The following is a 17174-nucleotide window of genomic DNA, read 5'->3' as shown; positions in this document are numbered from 1 at the left end:
CTCTGTCGTTGCCTGAATTCCAGACACCACCACACTTGCTTGGAAGGAGATGCAAACCATGTTTGTTCAGAGACGGAAAGTGTGCTGGCTTGGATTTTAAAGTATCCTTGGACGTCATGTTAACTTGTACAAATCTTCAGTGGTTTGGGAGGCTGTTTGACTTTTTTTTTTTTTTTTTAAGTTTAAAAAGAACATGAAATGGCTACTAGAAGGGTATTCCGGTAGTCTGTCAAGTCCAATTTGCAAGGAATTATTTTTCCTTTGCCAAGGTAGCATTTTTGGGGTATTTTGGGGTATTTCCAAAACGTTTATTTTCTAGTGCTTTGGGCTGCAGTGACTGCAGCTTCCATCAGCTTTGGAGGGGAATCCCACAGGATATTATTGCCTTTTCCATGTGAGAGAGGAAAAAAAAAATCACAAAGCAACTAAAAAACACCCCAACACCACATCCCAACACTCAACATGGACAACCCCCTCCCAGCCTTAGTGCTCTGCCCTTGCACACTTCCTGGAGTGCAGGGACACCTGTATTGTGACGCGGTGGTCAAGGTCATGTAAAGCGCTTGCAAAGGAATCAGAAAAAGCAATTTTATAACAAATTTGTGAAAGCATGACTAAGTTCTCTGGCAAGGTTTGCTCTGTTACCACATAGATAAAGCACACAAAGGAGAACTGGATTAGAATCAATCTCGAGTGACACACAGCAGAGACTGGAGATGCAAAAGGCTGAGGATGGAGAATGGAAGGATGCAGAAGGGGGAGACCCTCCTACAGGGTCACAAGTTTCACAATGGACCGCTTGCCAAACCTACCCTTGGAATTGCTCAGTGCTTTGTGTCTAAAGGATTTGGCAGCACTTAATCATTGACTGATTTAACTCTTAGAGAATGATTCTGTAAAATTTACCATAACCACAACAGTAACTTAATTTTGAATCTAAGATGGCAGGATTGATGCTACACTTGTTATAAAGTGTTGAAGTCAGTTTTTACACCTGCACACAGACACAGGCATGTATATATTCCAATATTCCTCTCTGTGTGTGTGTGTGTGTGCATAGGTACAAAGCCCCTGTTTAAAGCTCCCCCAGAGTTCAGTGAAATGCACACATGGGATGCCTTTGCATCTTTCAGTGGGCAAAGGCTTCAGCCTTGAGGCGGGGGTACCAGCCCAGGCCCCACTGTCAGTTTTTGATGAAGATCCTTTGAGTCCCAAACCTGTGGGTTGATGAGCACCAAGAGGCACATCCTGCTCCAAGGGACATGCTGGCACAGCCACTGGGGGCATGGGACCTCAAAGGGCCTCCCGTGGGACCCCGTTCATAGGGTTGTGAGATGCTTGGCTTTAGGCTTCCATCAGATTCCATCCTGGACTCAATCAAGGTCAGTAATTTTCCTCAAAAGTCCATAACAACAACATTATTTCACTCCAGCTGTGATTCAGACAAAAACAAGTTTTCAAGGTTATTCATTAGAAAACAAGTTTGTTGGGCAGTGCATGCTGGGGAACAGGGAGTGCTACTAATAGGCTGGAGGAGACCTTAATGGTGCATGTGCAGGGGGAGGATGTGCCCCCGCACGGGCGGCTGCAAGCTGCTGTGCCGTGTGTGCTGTTCTCTTTGTGCTGTGTGTGCTGTGCTGTCCTGTCAGGCGGCAATCCCCTGGTGGGGCATTGGTATCCTGGTACCACTGATGGCTCTCCCGAGCCTGCGTGTCCTTTCCTGCGCAGTCAGTGCGGGGAGTGCCAGGTTCCGTTCTGCTGAGGGCTGTCAGACAGCTGTTGTTGGGGGTGGGGCAGTCAGAAAGGCATACAGCCATTCCAGTATTGTGTATATTAAAGTGGTAGGGAAAACAGTGGAACAGTGGAGTAGAAATCCCTGAAAGGTTTTCAGAATATCGGTGTGGTCTGTCTGTAACTTCTGATCTGCATTAGTAAGAGGTCTGCATTGGTTTTTTTGGAACCTTTTTAATGTTTTTGTCAAAGACAAAGAAAGGCTCTTGCTCATGGTGTGTGATAAACACTGAAAATGCATCCACCTCATGCTTTACTTGTGACTGCCATGATCAATTCCCTGGCACTCGAGGTTGGGGGAGTTCCCATCCTCTGCCCTTCACTCAGATTGGGTTTCCATCAGAGTTGTGCTCCCTGTTATGTTTATGGACACATCGTTTGGTGCAGAAACCAAACATCCAGATGTGTGCACAGCTGCAGCTTTGAGACACTTGTCTGTTGGGAGAGTCTAAGGGCCATTTCCTGCTACCCACAGGCAGAGAGGCTCCACTGCCTCCCAGGGCTCTCAGACCTAAACCAGGGAGCAGTGTACATTCAGCATGTGAAGGTTTTCCAGTTGCATCACCTAATCTTCTTCTCCCTGGCATAGCTGACCTTCACTTCCAGTCAGCCTGTTTTGCCACACGGGTACTTTGCTGTTTTGAGGCTGTTTAATTGTTTCAGCTCCTAAGGAAGAGGAAAGGGTTTTGAGACAGGCAATGGACACAAGGATTTATTTGCAATGTTTATTATACATAATGTGCATAGAACACAGATCAAAAGTTATTTGTGGCAAAAAGAGTAGAAAAGGGGAACTGTAGGGGGGACCTGTGCAGCTTCTGGAGTGCGCTTCCACCACACTTTTCAACTCAGCACTGGCTGTCACCTCCTGCAACATCTCATGCAACACAAACACCCTTGTGGGTAAAAGCAGGGCCCTGCAGCTGTGGGGTGTGGAGGAGAGCTGCCACCAGAAGAGAACCTGCAGAGCTGCATCCTCCCTGCTGGGCCAGCACTGTGGAGGGGCAGCATGAAGTGTGGGGCCAGGGGCACAATTCCCCCCATTCCATGTGGAGCACAAGTCTTGGCCTTGAAGTTGTCAGGGAGCAGAGCAGAGAGCATGGAGCATGGAGGCCAGAACAAGGGATACCAATGCACACTGCGAGGGTGGGAGAGCTGGAAGACGAAAAAGATGCATAGCAAAAGTTGGGTTAGGAGTGAAGGAAACAATAGGACAGAGAACGATGATCTGATGTTTCAGAGGCAGAAAACACTAGTCATGCCAGAGATGAGGAGAGACAGGTGGGACTGAGGAGGGCAAAGGACCACAGTGAATCACAAGCAGCTAGAAGTGAGGCTCTAGCAGCTTTCCTGCTTCCACCGTTCACTGCCTGTGGTGCAGGAGGAAACTGGCCCCCACCTCCAGGGCTCCCTGCCCTTCCCAGACAGCGAACAGTTGACCCAGCCTGCCCTCAGCCTCACAAGCTCTCCAGTCATTATCGGGCTGGCAATGCTGCCACCAGGGCGCCCTCCCCTTTCTGATCCTGTTCCTTTTACAGAGCAGCCCCTGAAAGGCTGTGCCCATCATTCTTAACCCCAGCAGCACACACAATGCTCATGGGCTCAGCATCTCTCGCAGGCTGTTGCCTTCCCTTTCACAAAAATCAGCATTTGGTCTGAGACTGACCCAGGCCTCCTTCCCCAGATGCCAGAGCTGCTCATCAGTGCAGGATGGCAGGACAGTTGCTCCTGTCCACATTAGCAGTGTCTCTTTTCCCCACCTTTGGTGGTACCTGTTGTGAATCTTCCATTGGCAATGGAAAATTTTCTTACTTTGGTCACCTAGCCTCGACCCATGTAGGAGCAAACCACAGCATGCACCGCAGGAGCCGGACAGGATGTGTCCCATCTGCAGTGAGGATGTTGTGCTTTCTGATGCACCCTCCTTTGCAGAGCCCCAGGAAACACAGTTCACAACCAAGAACCAAAAAAAGGAGAGAGAAGCATTTACATTTTATATAAGCGTTTATTTACAACTTGTTTAACAACTGTACACTCTTCTATCACCTTGGAAGCATTAGTGTATTTGACTGGGAAAAAATATTAAACTTTTTGATTCCAATTATCATTAATGAGGTTTTTTCGTCTATATACAGGTATGTATATTAATATTGCTACCATAACAATCTGGTAGTTACACAATTTATAGATGAACTGAAATGGGAAATTAATGTTTTGACACTCTAAGAATTCATTCTTTTACAGAAAATATATCACTGGCAACTTCACAAACAGTTATTACTTTGATAATTGATCAACATTTAATTCAGGACTGTCAAACAAGCTGCTATTAAGAAGGTATGAGAGTTTTCTATGCAGCACAAATGAAGTTAGTATATCAGAGACATGCTGGAGATCAGCTCTGAGTTGAGAGCTCACAACCACTTCATGACAGAGATGCCAGGCTAATCTAGTTAAAGTAGCCAGCTCCTAGACTGGCTCCACCTGGCATCTCTCTGTTGCATTAGTAAACTCAAACAACTTTTGTCAAGCTAAACACACTTACATATAAATGTCATCAAGGCTCAAGAACAACTGATACTTAGTCTCTAATCTGCACAGACCACTGGAAGAAATGAGGTACTGCTCGGCATCACTTTGGGACAGCTGTGGAGGCAGGTGCACAAAAAAAGCAATCCCCTCCTGCCCAGCACAGTGCCCTGATTTCAGGGATCCTGCACCCAGCCTGGCTTAGGGCAGGGTGTGGTCCCAGCCGAAGCAGCACTAGCAAATGAAAAACATACCATGCCTTTAACACCCAACTAAAAGTTTTACTAGTAACGCTTGCCCTGACACATAACAAGGGATCAATGGCCAGGACCTGGAAAGACACAAATCCTTCAGCTATCTGCTGGACTCAGTCTGATGAAATGCTGCTGCCTCTACTGCATGGGTACTTGACTCATTATCACCAAACCCCAGATCCTGGCTGCAGGCCACGTAAGACTTCACTGTCCCTGGCCCTGGTGGACCAGGAAAGACATATATCCCCATCTGAAGCCTTTACGGACAGCTGTCAGCCACAGCACTTGGTAGCCACAGTACCTGATACAGTATCCAGAAGGGAAAACACCACAATTCTCACTGGGATCCTAGTTTCATCCTTCACTCTGCTGCCTGGCCTGCTTGGAGTCCATTCCTACCTGCCCATCTCTTTGCCAGGCAGCACAGACCACCATGCTCTGGTGGGGCACATGTCTGTGTTTTCTCCATGTCATTCTGCACAAGGCCACGGACACCGTGGGATCAGGATCCCTGAGGACTGGACACAAGCGGGCGTCTCTGTGCCCGAGGTGAGGCTCTGTCAAAGCCCACCTGATGGGCCAGGGACGAGGCAGGCACTGTGTGTGTGACCAGAAGAGACTGCAGAGACAAGGGGACACAATGCTTCTTCAGCGTGGGAGTGCTCCCACGGCAAACAGGGCTGGAGGTTCTTTTACTGCCCAAATAAGAAAAACTATTCCTGGAGGCAGCACAGTTTATACTGATATTTCTGCCAGGATTAAGATCCAGGTGAGCAAGAATTGGGTTTCTCTTTAACTGGATTTAAATCAAACCTCTTACGGTGCGCAGCATTCAGACTTCTCAGTTTTTCCAGCAAATGCTATGGCTCGAAAGCCCCTTTCCCTGTTTGTTATGTGCTAACTCCTATACAATAAACCTCTTAACTTACAACACTACAGCACTCCCTTGTCTTCTGAATCTTGCCAGTACTGGATGTCCAATACAAAACAAAGATACAGTAGTACAAATGTGCAGATATTTAGGAATATTAAATAAGCAGCTTTTTAAATTAATATAGGCAGTACAAAGCATTTTGAGTTACACTGTCTACATACGGCAAATCTTATATCTAAACTTCAAAATACAAAGAAACAGCCAAGCTAGTGCAATTGGAAATTAAATAGCTAAGACTGTGACAAGAGAAAGAAAAAAAGAAAGAAAAAAACCAGTACAGGTGAAAGATAAACGATCCAAATTATAAACTGGCAAGGACAGTCTGCATAATACTGAAAGTGTAGATGACTTTCGTACTTCTCTCCATTCATGGTCCTTCCTCAGATTGTTTTAACAATTGTATACAGATTGGAAAAAAAAGTTTCTGGAAGAAACCAACAACACAGCTCAAATGTAGAGAGAAAAATACAACAGCCACAAACTACTGTGTATATACATATTAAGGAAGCAGGCAGTGCCTGTGAACAAAATACCACCCGGTAGTTTGCCTGGCTCGGAGATTATCAGATGAAACTTGCTTGGTTTTCTAAGGAAGATGGGATCTCCAAGCAGCAATTCATTAGTCATTTCTCCTGGTAAAACACCTCCTTTGCTTTACTTTATTTGTTTAAAGATTCAAAGTGGATCCTTTAAGGGTGCGGGTGCTTTGAAATTTTAACAGTAACCAAAAGGCCTTTTAGGAACTTGTTAAGACTAGATTTTTATAGTTCGGTATATGAAAATGTTGCAGGAAGTCTGTGTGTTAATACTGTTAATCAGAATTAAATAAAGTGGACAGGCGGAAGTAAGATGGAGAGCTGACACTGCTCTGTCACTTTGCAGAACGTCTCCTGTTGAGTTGTGAATACAGGATTTCCTCTCTTCTAGCCTCATAGGAGACTTTTTGTGAAGAGAAAGAGTAAGTGGAAGTGGGAAATGGGAAAGCCACTCCCCAGGATGGTAAGCTTCTCTGCAAGTAGATCCCCCTTTGAAATCAGATGGCCATGAGTCTTAAGTGTAGAACTGGTTAAGTTTTGGTTATGCAGTCTGGACAGAAAAGCAAGTCATGCACTGAACAGTCCCTGTTACAATAATGCTGCAGGTCATGCAATCACATCACTGCAAATAAAAGAATAAAGAAGAAAGTTAAAAAGCAGATAACATATTACTGTTGAAAAAAAAAACAACCAAAAAACCAAAAAAACAAAACAGAGAACAGAACAGGTCTTTTGAAAAGCAGTTTAGTAAGGCCACCTCTACTTAAGAGTTGTGCAAATTCACAGGGAAAATACGTTTGCCAAGCAACTGTTCAAATTAACAGGAAGGTTACAGGTCAATAATTGGAAAAGCAACAAAATAGCCTTTGTCAATATCTAAGTTTATCTGTAATTAAACTTCACACGCTTCCGAGTAAAATTCTTCAGGGCACCATTCTTAACTAATAAACCTAGGGAAAGTAAGTTTACACAGCAATGAGCAAGTCTCAGGCATTCCTGCTGTCTCCGAGTACAACTGTTAAAGCAAAATAAAGTGAAAGGTGCCCACCCAATTCTGCATGTGTTTACACACTAAAAGACAATCACATCCACTATCTTGAGCTCTCACCACCACTGAAGGCATTTAAATTTCATCAGAGCTCATCCTGTGCATCAGGCTCAGCATCACTGCCCCAGTGCACTGGCAAATTCTATTCCTTGCATGCAAATACAGGTTTGAATTGCCAGAAAAAGATACACGTTCTTGTTCAAGTAAGCTGAGTCAGAGTCACCGAGCAGTCAAGACAGCACACTACAAGGCTGAGGAAGGGAATCTAAGTTTGGAAGAGAATCGGAGAGGTTGGCACAGTACTCCGTTCTCACTGATGCACCCTTTTTCCTGTGCACATTCCAGTGTAACGGGAATGGAATGCTTTACTGACACAGCTACTTTCCCCAGGTGACACAGATATCCCTACACAGCACTGGCACAGCATTAAATGGGCATTTTTGTTTTCATACTGCAAAGAGCAAATAGGCTTCACCAAACTGAAATTAGAGCCTGTTTCCCCACTTCCTTGTCCCCTGTATTGCACTGGTCAAAAATGATTCTAAGAATGCTTCTTGTGATGGACAATCTAGGTTAAATAGATAAAAAAGTATTTATGCTACAAGTCCTGCAGCTTGTATATCCCTCTTTTTTTCCTTCTCATTCATCCACTCAGAATACTAACCATAATAGAAAAACAAATAGAAACACAGAGACACACATCAAATGGAATAAAAAAATTACCACATTCAACACATTCAAAGACCTTGAGGGTGTGTATTTTGAGCAATCATTGTCTTTTAAGCTTGCTTGGCACTGCTTGGTGCATAAAGTTACACAGTTCAGGACTAATAAGAAGATCACTGTAGTTGTTCTATAAAAAATAAAAAGTTCAAGCTACGTAAGCATGTACCCTATTCTATTGTGTATAAATGAATATAATCTACTAATTTAGTCTCATCTGGCTATTATTTAGCTCAAACTTAACATTTAGTAGCACTTCAAGTGTCCTTCAAGTGTATTTTGCACATACACAGAAATGACACTTCAGGCTTCTCTTTGAGTCAATAGTACTTTTGAGAGGTCTTGTAAACTCAGACACTATATTAACTTTCAAGGATGTAAAAATTCATCTGTTAGTGTCCTTTCCTGACTAAAAATTCTTACCATGTTCTAAAAATAGTTGTCTGCCAATTTCTCTATTTGAAAGCCACCTGTTGAGGTAGCAACACATAGAAGAAAACAGAAATGCAAGATATGAGGTAAATTCACTGAGCATAACCTGTCACTGCACCTGCAGCATCTTAGACAGACAAAGAGAATACAAAGCAGATTATAAATTTTTTTAATTGTGGCCTTATATAATTATTCTGAGACTTTACTGATACTGCTAAACAAAAGCTTTAAAATCAATTTCAAAACCATTGATGCCTCCAGGAAATTAGTTTACTCTCCAGCTTGCTAACTTTTTGTGGCTGTGAACAATAACCTCTGCTTTACAATATCTTAAACGATACAGCTGATTTTACATTCAAATCCAAATCAAAAGTCAAAAGTCTGATGGTCTCATTACAACTATTTTATAACTCCATAAATACTACACCACTAGGGATTTTCTCTTAAAATTCCATCCATCCACTTTCATGACCAGGGTAACAACATGAGCATGCTAACAGTAACAACTGGACTTTACGTTAGCTCTTTTCTCTTCAAGTTGTGTATAATCATTAGGGATTCAATTTCTATTTCCAGAATAAACTACTCTATATCTCTATACTGTAATCTAAACCAAGTGGAAATACTTGCTTTTGTAGTGCTTAAATTCATGCCATGCTACAGTAGTTAGCAGTTCTTCTCAGTGCTGACAAATGTCTGCTTTTGTAACAATTAAAACAACCACTGGTTCCTCTTTCTGAAATCACCGATCTGATTGCGAAGGATCTCTCTAATGCAAAGCAAGGAATAAAGTCAGCACCAGAAAGGAAAGGTTGCCCAACTCCCTCTACCAGCAGTATTTTTCATGTTGTATGGATCAGTCTCTGAGGCCCATAGCAGCAAGACAGCTGCAAGAAATTTTTATCTGACAAATGGACTTTGTTTTCAGCCTGGAAAAGGCACATATGCAAAGGAGACTGAAGGATTTGCAATATTCCAAACGACTTTACATGCACAGCAAACAGCAGCAGAGCAAACTCCCGATTTGCCACCACAGCCAACTAATGCAGAAATATGCTTCAGGGTAGTCCTGCACTACCTTGGCAAGGCCCAAAGGTGAAGATAGAATCTGGATCACAGTGAAGCTGACAGCAACACCATCCTCCAGGAGATGAGGGCTTCAATTACAGCAGTCAGCACAAGTTCCTACTGATCCACTGACTACCATCTGACACCAGGACAATTTATCTGGAAAGATGCCTTGGCTACACTATCAGGTGCTGTCTCAGTGCCCCATGGGATGGTATGATTTGTCAAGTTTCCTAGAGCCCTCCAATCAACATTCATTCATTGCCTAATTCAATGAGCTGATGCATTTTAAAAAAGAACTTTATATCCCAGTATCTTAATGAAGACAAAAAAAAAAAAAAAAAAAAAAAGAGTCAAAGAAAACCAGAGGATGAAACTAGCTAAGTCCTCAGTGTCTCCAAATGGTTCAATGGAGCTGGTAGCAGAGTCAAACTTTACAGGGTTTCACTGTACCAGATGCAAGAAGTATGAGGCTGTGGTGGCTGATAATGACAGCTCTGCCTTATATATGGATAAAACCTCTATTAGTTACTCAATTAAAATTAAATTTGAATTAAAAATATAAAAATCATCTTTCTAGCTCAATAAGCTTAGGTTCTTCTTATTTCATTTTAAAATGAAAACCAAAACACAAAATGCTGAAAGAATGCTCTTCTGATTTTTGTACTGACTAGTTGCTTGCATCTGCCTCCTCCACTTTCAGAGCAAAGAAATCACACCTTATTGTTAGTCATAGCCTGCAGGATCACTGACAAACTTCTGCTACTTTTCTGGACTTCCAGAGGGAAGGAGGACCACAGGAGTAAGGCAATCCAATCAGCCATGTCAGGATATGTTCTTGATTCCTTAAGAGTGACAAACTGGAGGCATGGCTAGGATCCTACCTAGAATATGACATTTGCTTCAAAAACACTCACCACTTGGAAGTATATCCTGATAGATCCTTTTAGCTATTGATTTATGCAATGCCAGGTGAGGAAAATGCCTGCTAAATTTGGTTAGGAGATACTGAAGTTAATCAGTACAATCTTACTGCAAAACACAGAGTCCACATTCTACCTAAAACACATGTGCAAAAACCCATTAAGAAGTCAGTATTGCATAGCTGACTTGAGTGCAAAAATACCTCCCTCATCAATCCTTGCAAAAAGTCATTATGTTGGGCAAGAATAAAAAAAAATCTCTATATAGTAAGTAAAATTGAAATACCGTTTTGCTTCATAAGAAAAAGGAAAGTTAGCCACATCCAGGGTAGTCTCCCTCCGAATCACTAACAAGAAAATCAAGTGGTGACATTAAAATATCTTACAGCCAAATCACAGAAAATGCCAACACATTGGGAAAATTAAACCCACTCAAAATAATTCAGGAGGCTGTTAAGTGTATAGTCTCATGTACCAGAGAACACAGTGTTATGAATGTGTGAAAATTCATAAGAAAATAAAATGATATAATGAATGTAATATAGTTATAGATGTGAAAAATAATAGAACAGGTTAAGAGTAGGTATCAAAAATTAAGGGTCTATTTTTCTACCACAGGAGACTTGCCCAGGCAAGTTCCCAAAAAACTAAGGGAGACGGCTTGCAGGGGTTGGGAAATCTGTTGTCATACACATACCACACATAGCCTGACCACATTCACATGTGAAGAAGGGGAAGTGGCAGAGGATTTCAGAAATTTTAACTAAGTAAAGAGTCAGCCATTAGTGGCACACCTGGCTGCAGATAGCCAGAGGAGATGACGTATCAGATGGTGATCCATTCAGACCTGTGGTCTGTTTCTGGGAAATCCCTTAACATGCAAAGGATTACCAGTAAGGAACTGTTTAACTCGTATATCTTCCCGGACCGGGTTTTTGTATTTTGGGTTTTGTGTGTTTCGAGCCCGGTTCTCAAGCTCTGTCTAGCAGGAGACAAGAAACCGACGAATTATTCCCGAGACATCGAGAGCTGGACCGTTTTCCATCTGATAGCTTTATCCTGAGACCGGAGAAGCTTTTGGGACTCACTTGATTAAGAAAAGGACAAAGGACATCCTGGCCTGCGGCGAGAAAAAGAGTATAAGAACTGGACTCGGACACGGCTATGGTGTGCCACTACCACTCTGATGCAGGCAGGGGCTCAGAGCTGTGTATGTGTGTCACCCAGAGCCTAGTCCTGGGCTAGACTCTGTCCGATTTGATTCGTGGCTGATCCAGATTTTGTCATTCGAATGCGAAATAAATTTTATACTTTGTTATTTTATCATAATTTGGCTCTTGCAAATTATTGATTCGATTTAATTGGCAATTTCATACATAACAACAGGAAAAGCAAAAGCCATGTGCACAAGTCAAAATACCAAGGGCTTCAAAATTGAAAAAAAATGTTTAAATTTTCTTGACAGCTTACACATACCACTTACTATCTGAGATCATAATAAAGCAGTAATAGGAATATTCACTGTTAATTCTTTCATACACATATAAAAATGCCAGTGCTCCTTCCAGAACAGAGAACCACAAAAAACTTGCAGAACCATTACTGCTAACACAAGTGACACTTGAACAGGACAAGATTGCCATTTGATTATTTCCAAACAAAATGTAAGGCAATTTGTAGCCATTACATACTCATTTCATTTTGTATATGCAAAGTTGTATGTTCCAGATGAGTGTTTACCTGTTTTGGGGGGTTGGGTTTCTTTCTTTTTTTTTCTTTTACTTATAGAATTTTTTCTCAGTAAGTTGCTAGGAAACTAACTACTGGGTACTTCTGAATACTTATGGGTACTTAAAAAAGTACAAAAGAAAGTGGCTGAAGTCGGGAGAGGAGTGTAGCATCAGGCTACACTTTCTTCTCGCGGAGTTTCTCTCCGAGGGGAGACACCTTTGCACTGTGGATGGCATACAACCTTCAAATTAAACTACTTCGGTTTTCACAGCACTTAGAAAATACATGTTATGATCCAAGTGGTTATGTGTTGCTATCAAGAAAAGAGGGAACTTGAATATTTTTTTCTGTAGTAACTGACTGGATATGCTAAAAACTCAACTCTCCACAGAAGTACATGAACTGGACTGCACATCTGAACCCACCATCCTTTTAGGTCAGAAACTAAGCTTCAGCTCTAAACAATGAAACTATTTATCCTAAAATAACCCCCTTCACCTGCTATCTTTTATTGTTATTAATTAAAATCTGTAAGAAAGATTATTCTGGGCAGATCCTCAGCACAGTGCCCAGAGAGGTACTCTCATTCACTCCTCAGCTGTTTTACCTCTGATCTGGAGAACCTTTTCTCTTTAAGCTCAGTTGTGGGGTCTTTTTTCTGCGGTGTGTCAGGACAGGATACAGCTTTGGCTTAGTAATTACTACTACAATTTTGATGTAAATAGTCTTTCTTGCCTCAGTGGAAAAAAGTATTCCTAAAAACTTCTCAGAACTATCTAATGTACTGAGAGAATTCTGCTCCATAGGCTGGGGCTTTTGATTATATTCTTTAATTACTCAAGGTAAGACAAATAGGGAACATACACTGGTAGCTCCCCTACATAGGTATTTATTCCCTGGAGTCACAGTCTGAGCTCCTTTTTTTAAAATACGCACTGATTACAAAGATACATAACAAGTAAGCAAAATAATGAAGCTGAACCCTTTGAATAAAGGAGCTGTTCTTGTGAAAGAGAAGATTTAATGATGTTCACCACCTGCATTCATCCACACACAAAGACTAAGAATGGATGTATGCAGAAAATTAAAGAAGCACTGAAGAAAAAAGGACTGAATTTAATTACTAATAGGAGACATAACAAATGACTTACTAGTACCAGACAGCAGCTGAGTATATTTCTTAAAGAGTGCAGTACATTTTCAGGTTTTTATATTCAGCACGAATTCTGGGAAATACCAGAATTTCTGCACGTTTGTAATGATTGTTCACTTGCCTAACAATTACTATGGGCAACAATAAAGCTCAGATGCAATATGAGTTTTGTGTTGCTCTTTGATGTTATATAATGATGCTATCTATTTTTGAAGAGAACTACAAAAAACACTTCAGTGTCTTATCTTCAAGGAAAAAGGAAAGAGAGAATCACAAAGAGGAGAAAAGCCAACAACCACCAAGAAGCAAAAGAAGCTGTGAGCGTCTGGAAACTAAAAGCCTAAGACAAGGCTTCTAACCAGTATCTGTTCATCTCCTCTCAGTGGCATTAACCTGTCATCAAAACTTTGGAGGCAAAACAGTAGAACAAATATTAACATAATAATTATAAAAGCAATTACTTTTATTCTAGTGTGCTGATTGAGTTCAAGTTCTTTTAGATCTGCACCTAACTAACAAGAATAAGTAAATGGAGGGATAAAACGTCCCATTAAGGTTCCATCCCTTTCTTTCACAAATAGCCCTTGGCAGTTTTGTAACAGAAAAAAAAAGCTAGATTAAAATTAAAATAGAGTTTTAGGTATTCTTAGGTTCTTGCTCTAGATGATATAAAATGCTGTAACCTCAAACAGGAACATCAAATTCGCTTAGTGAGAGTAGGAGTGGTCTTGCTCCTGTTCACATACAGCATGTAGTAAAGAGTTCTTCAAGTTATTAAAATCGATTGCACAACAAAATCAGTAAAAGCTATCGCACATCAAGTGCAATCATCTAGATGAGTACAGAAAGCATTTTGTTTACAGAGCATTTTGTATCTCAGTAAGAGACAGCAGATTGAGCATATCACCTCACTGAGCTACAGAAATTATCTGCAACTTCCTTTGCATTGTTATCTTTCTGCACACAAGAAACCTGCCATGTCTCATCTCCTTTTTGCAAGTCCATACCAGTTATATACTCCATAAGTACAGCAAATTTTTAGAAAACCATTTTCTCCCAAATGTGAGGAATAAAATACAAAACTATATGTAGAATTCAGCATCTGTTTTCTGTGTGGGGTGCATGGAAGTGCATGTGGGGGCGTAACTGGAACAGAAAATATTTTTCAGACACATACTGAATGCATTTCTTTGCCCAGATTAAAACAGATTATGCACTTGAGGATAAAACAATAGAACCTAAAAATGTCATTCACCTGTTTATTACTTTTTAATCTAGGTGTGCTTGTTTAAATTATCCATTGCTCATTCTACCCAAGTTTGAATTAAAACAGACATTCAGATCACTAATAAATGCTATTATCTTTTCTCTAAAGGGATTTATGCAAAAAGAAACGTCTCCACTTAGAAGAGCATTAAAATCAGGTGAAAGAATAAATTTATACACTAACTGCCCGTGCATTAGAATCCAAACAGTCTCTAAATAAAAACCTAAATTTAAAACCAGTCTCTAAATTTAAAACTGAATCACAACAAGATGCATAAATATGAAACTTCCAGCCAGCCAATATTCAGGTTTTTTGTGTCCATCAATTCTTTGACAAAAATGATAGGGAATGCATAGATTTGGTCAGGAAAAAAAAGCACAACTTCGTAGGAACAGAACCTAAATAGGAGGAGCCTCCATCCATTGATCAACATGAAGGTGTTACAACAATTAATCAGCTATGCATTAAAAAGGCAGTACAACAAATCACAGCCAGTTCCCAACAAAGTCAGCAATAAACTCACCTGAAGGCACTGGTACCATTAGTAAGGCAACTGATACAATTATACCCTGAATCAATATATTAAAAGCAAGTCTTTTAGTAGGGGATGACAACTGGAATACATTAACAATATTAGTTGGGGCCTTGATCCACTATGTATTGTTCATCCATAATCATAAAATTTTAAAACAAATGTCCTTTTTAAATGGATGATAGAGTAGCAAATTAGCATATCCTAAATACTTCTCCACCTTTTTACAATATGTATTTAAGTATATACTTGAAAAAGAAGAGTGGAATAAACCATTTGAAAATATGCATCTCTACCAGCAAAAGAGGTAACACCAGTTGATAAAGAAAAATCTGGAAAACGATCACCCTGCTTCCCTAAATGCCAAAAATAAGAGCAAACTTTGAACTTAGGAGAGTAAGAAAATCCCCAATCTTTCTTTTTTGCATTGGTGAACTTTTAGTATGAAATATATTTCACAATAATATAATGATCCAACTTTGCATTTCTGTAATGAGATTTCAGCATTTTTCTGAAGCAACAGGACAGGAGATAAAATAAAAAGCAAATTCCCTTTGAACAAAAACAGTCTTATAAAGCATAACAACCCTTACAGGCACAAAAGTACCAACTGTGATAAGAAATCTACATTGTCACATGGTCCACATGATTTTTTTTTTTTGTAAGAGACCAGGCTTCATACAAATAAGACTGTTATTATACAGCACTCCTCTAGATGTTTTCAAAATTTTGGCACATTCAGAAAACGCAGAGAGAAATGAACTCCAAAAAATATAAGCAAGGGGCATAACAGAGCAATGAGAAAGCATAATATAACCCTTTCCTGAATGGTAAAATAATAGCAGTTACAAGGGAGAAAGAGAAAGGATGCTGGTTTATTTTTCTTGAATGTTGTCACTTGCAATAGAAGTGGCCTGGATCACAGGGCAGTTTTCTTTCTAAGGGCAAGGCTTCTCTACCTTGCTGTTGCTGGCTGGACATGACCAGGGTAAGATCTCCTTGTGCTCGTGGCTTGCCTTTGTCTAGCCAGGAAGGACTGTCCTGAGCCTGTACTAGCCAGTCTGTCTTCTGCTGCTTTTTTATGCAGAGTCATCCCCTATGGACAAAGAGAATTTCTCAGTGAATACCAATACAAAACAACTTTATTAATTTACATTTTGTTCATTACTTGTCTTCACACTGACTAAACTAGTTTGAATTCCATACACAAAGCATCTTATTTTTAAGGACAAAGGTAAGGTATTCTTCCTAACACTTTGTGTGGATCTCTTCCCCTTCCCTGCTGTCATTCTCCAGGTTTAGAGTAACTTAAGAACACAATATATGCTTCTTATGGCAATTGGACAATTCTTTTCAAAAGGACTTTCCCCAATTCCTGGCTCCCTTCAGCTTGTTGACCTAGAAAAATACTTTTCTTCTCAAAAAAGTTTAGGTATTGCCTTTGTCTGTGGAAACACCAACTCCTATGTCAGAAGCATATCTTGGGAGACAGTATGTTCTCATCAGGCAAAAACACAACAAGGAAATTAAGAAAGCTGTGGTGGGCTGTGCAGCTGAGCATAAAAGCAGAGACTAATTAAAGAATGATACAGACAAAGCTATCAGTGACCATCTTAATGTTCAGGATGGGTCACTGAACCATGAGTCTTACCTCAGGCTTGTGTTCTACTTGTTAGGAGGACTAATGTTAAAAAATTGGCCAAGGACAGTGGTCATTTGAAAACACCTTCAATATGTAAACAATTCAAACACTCTGCTTGAGTTTAGACTTGCTATTCATGAAGACAAGAAGGATGTAGAACAGCAAGAAGAAAACTCTTCCAAAGGAATACAGAGAGGAGGAATCTGAATTCTATGATTGAGCAGAATGAAACATTAAAATCTAGAGCAGATGTCAAGTTACAGACGAAGAGCAGTTTCAATGCAACCAACGAGTCTGCCAAAGGGAAGTCTTGAACAAATCTGATGTGGGTGACCACTCTCCTGGCACGCAGGCCCAGCAAAAGCTGCAAGATGGCACAGACCTGATCTTCTATCCAAACTTTTCTTTGAATAATTTAAGTGAGGGTCTTGCTGATGTCCTCATTCTTTGTATGGGGCTAAATTTGCATCCAAGTTAAAGGAGTCATTTCTCTGAGCACTCCAACTGAATTGCAAGTAAGATGAATTGTTTTGATTGTGCCCCTTCATTAGAAACTACTGGAAGACTGGAAAGTGGTGAACCAAAGAAAATTTGAGGACTATAATCTGTAT

At 40.7% G+C, this 17174-nt stretch overlaps 1 protein-coding gene across 6 annotated transcripts in view; it reads right to left on the bottom strand.

The window, feature by feature from the left end:
• Positions 1-3776: 3776 nt before the first annotated feature.
• HOOK3 (hook microtubule tethering protein 3) overlaps positions 3777-17174 on the bottom strand; it is an 87170-nt gene continuing 73772 nt past the window's right edge. For 5 of the 6 annotated variants that reach the window (XM_038124094.1, XM_038124095.1, XM_038124096.1 and 2 more), the window contains 2 exons: positions 15881-16017; positions 3777-6666 (listed from right to left, as the gene is read on the bottom strand). In XM_038124094.1, the coding sequence (XP_037980022.1) occupies positions 6651-6666; positions 15881-16017 (153 nt within the window). In that variant the 3' untranslated portion in view covers positions 3777-6650. Of the gene's footprint in view, positions 6667-14170; positions 16018-17174 lie in introns of those variants that run through there. The other variant, XM_038124097.1, reaches the window with a different exon arrangement.

The sequence above is a fragment of the Motacilla alba genome, chromosome Z (genome assembly GCF_015832195.1).
Source record: "Motacilla alba alba isolate MOTALB_02 chromosome Z, Motacilla_alba_V1.0_pri, whole genome shotgun sequence".
NCBI lineage: Eukaryota > Metazoa > Chordata > Aves > Passeriformes > Motacillidae > Motacilla > Motacilla alba.
The sequence above is the reverse complement of the archived record's forward strand: the minus strand, read 5'-3'. Positions and strand labels throughout refer to the sequence as shown.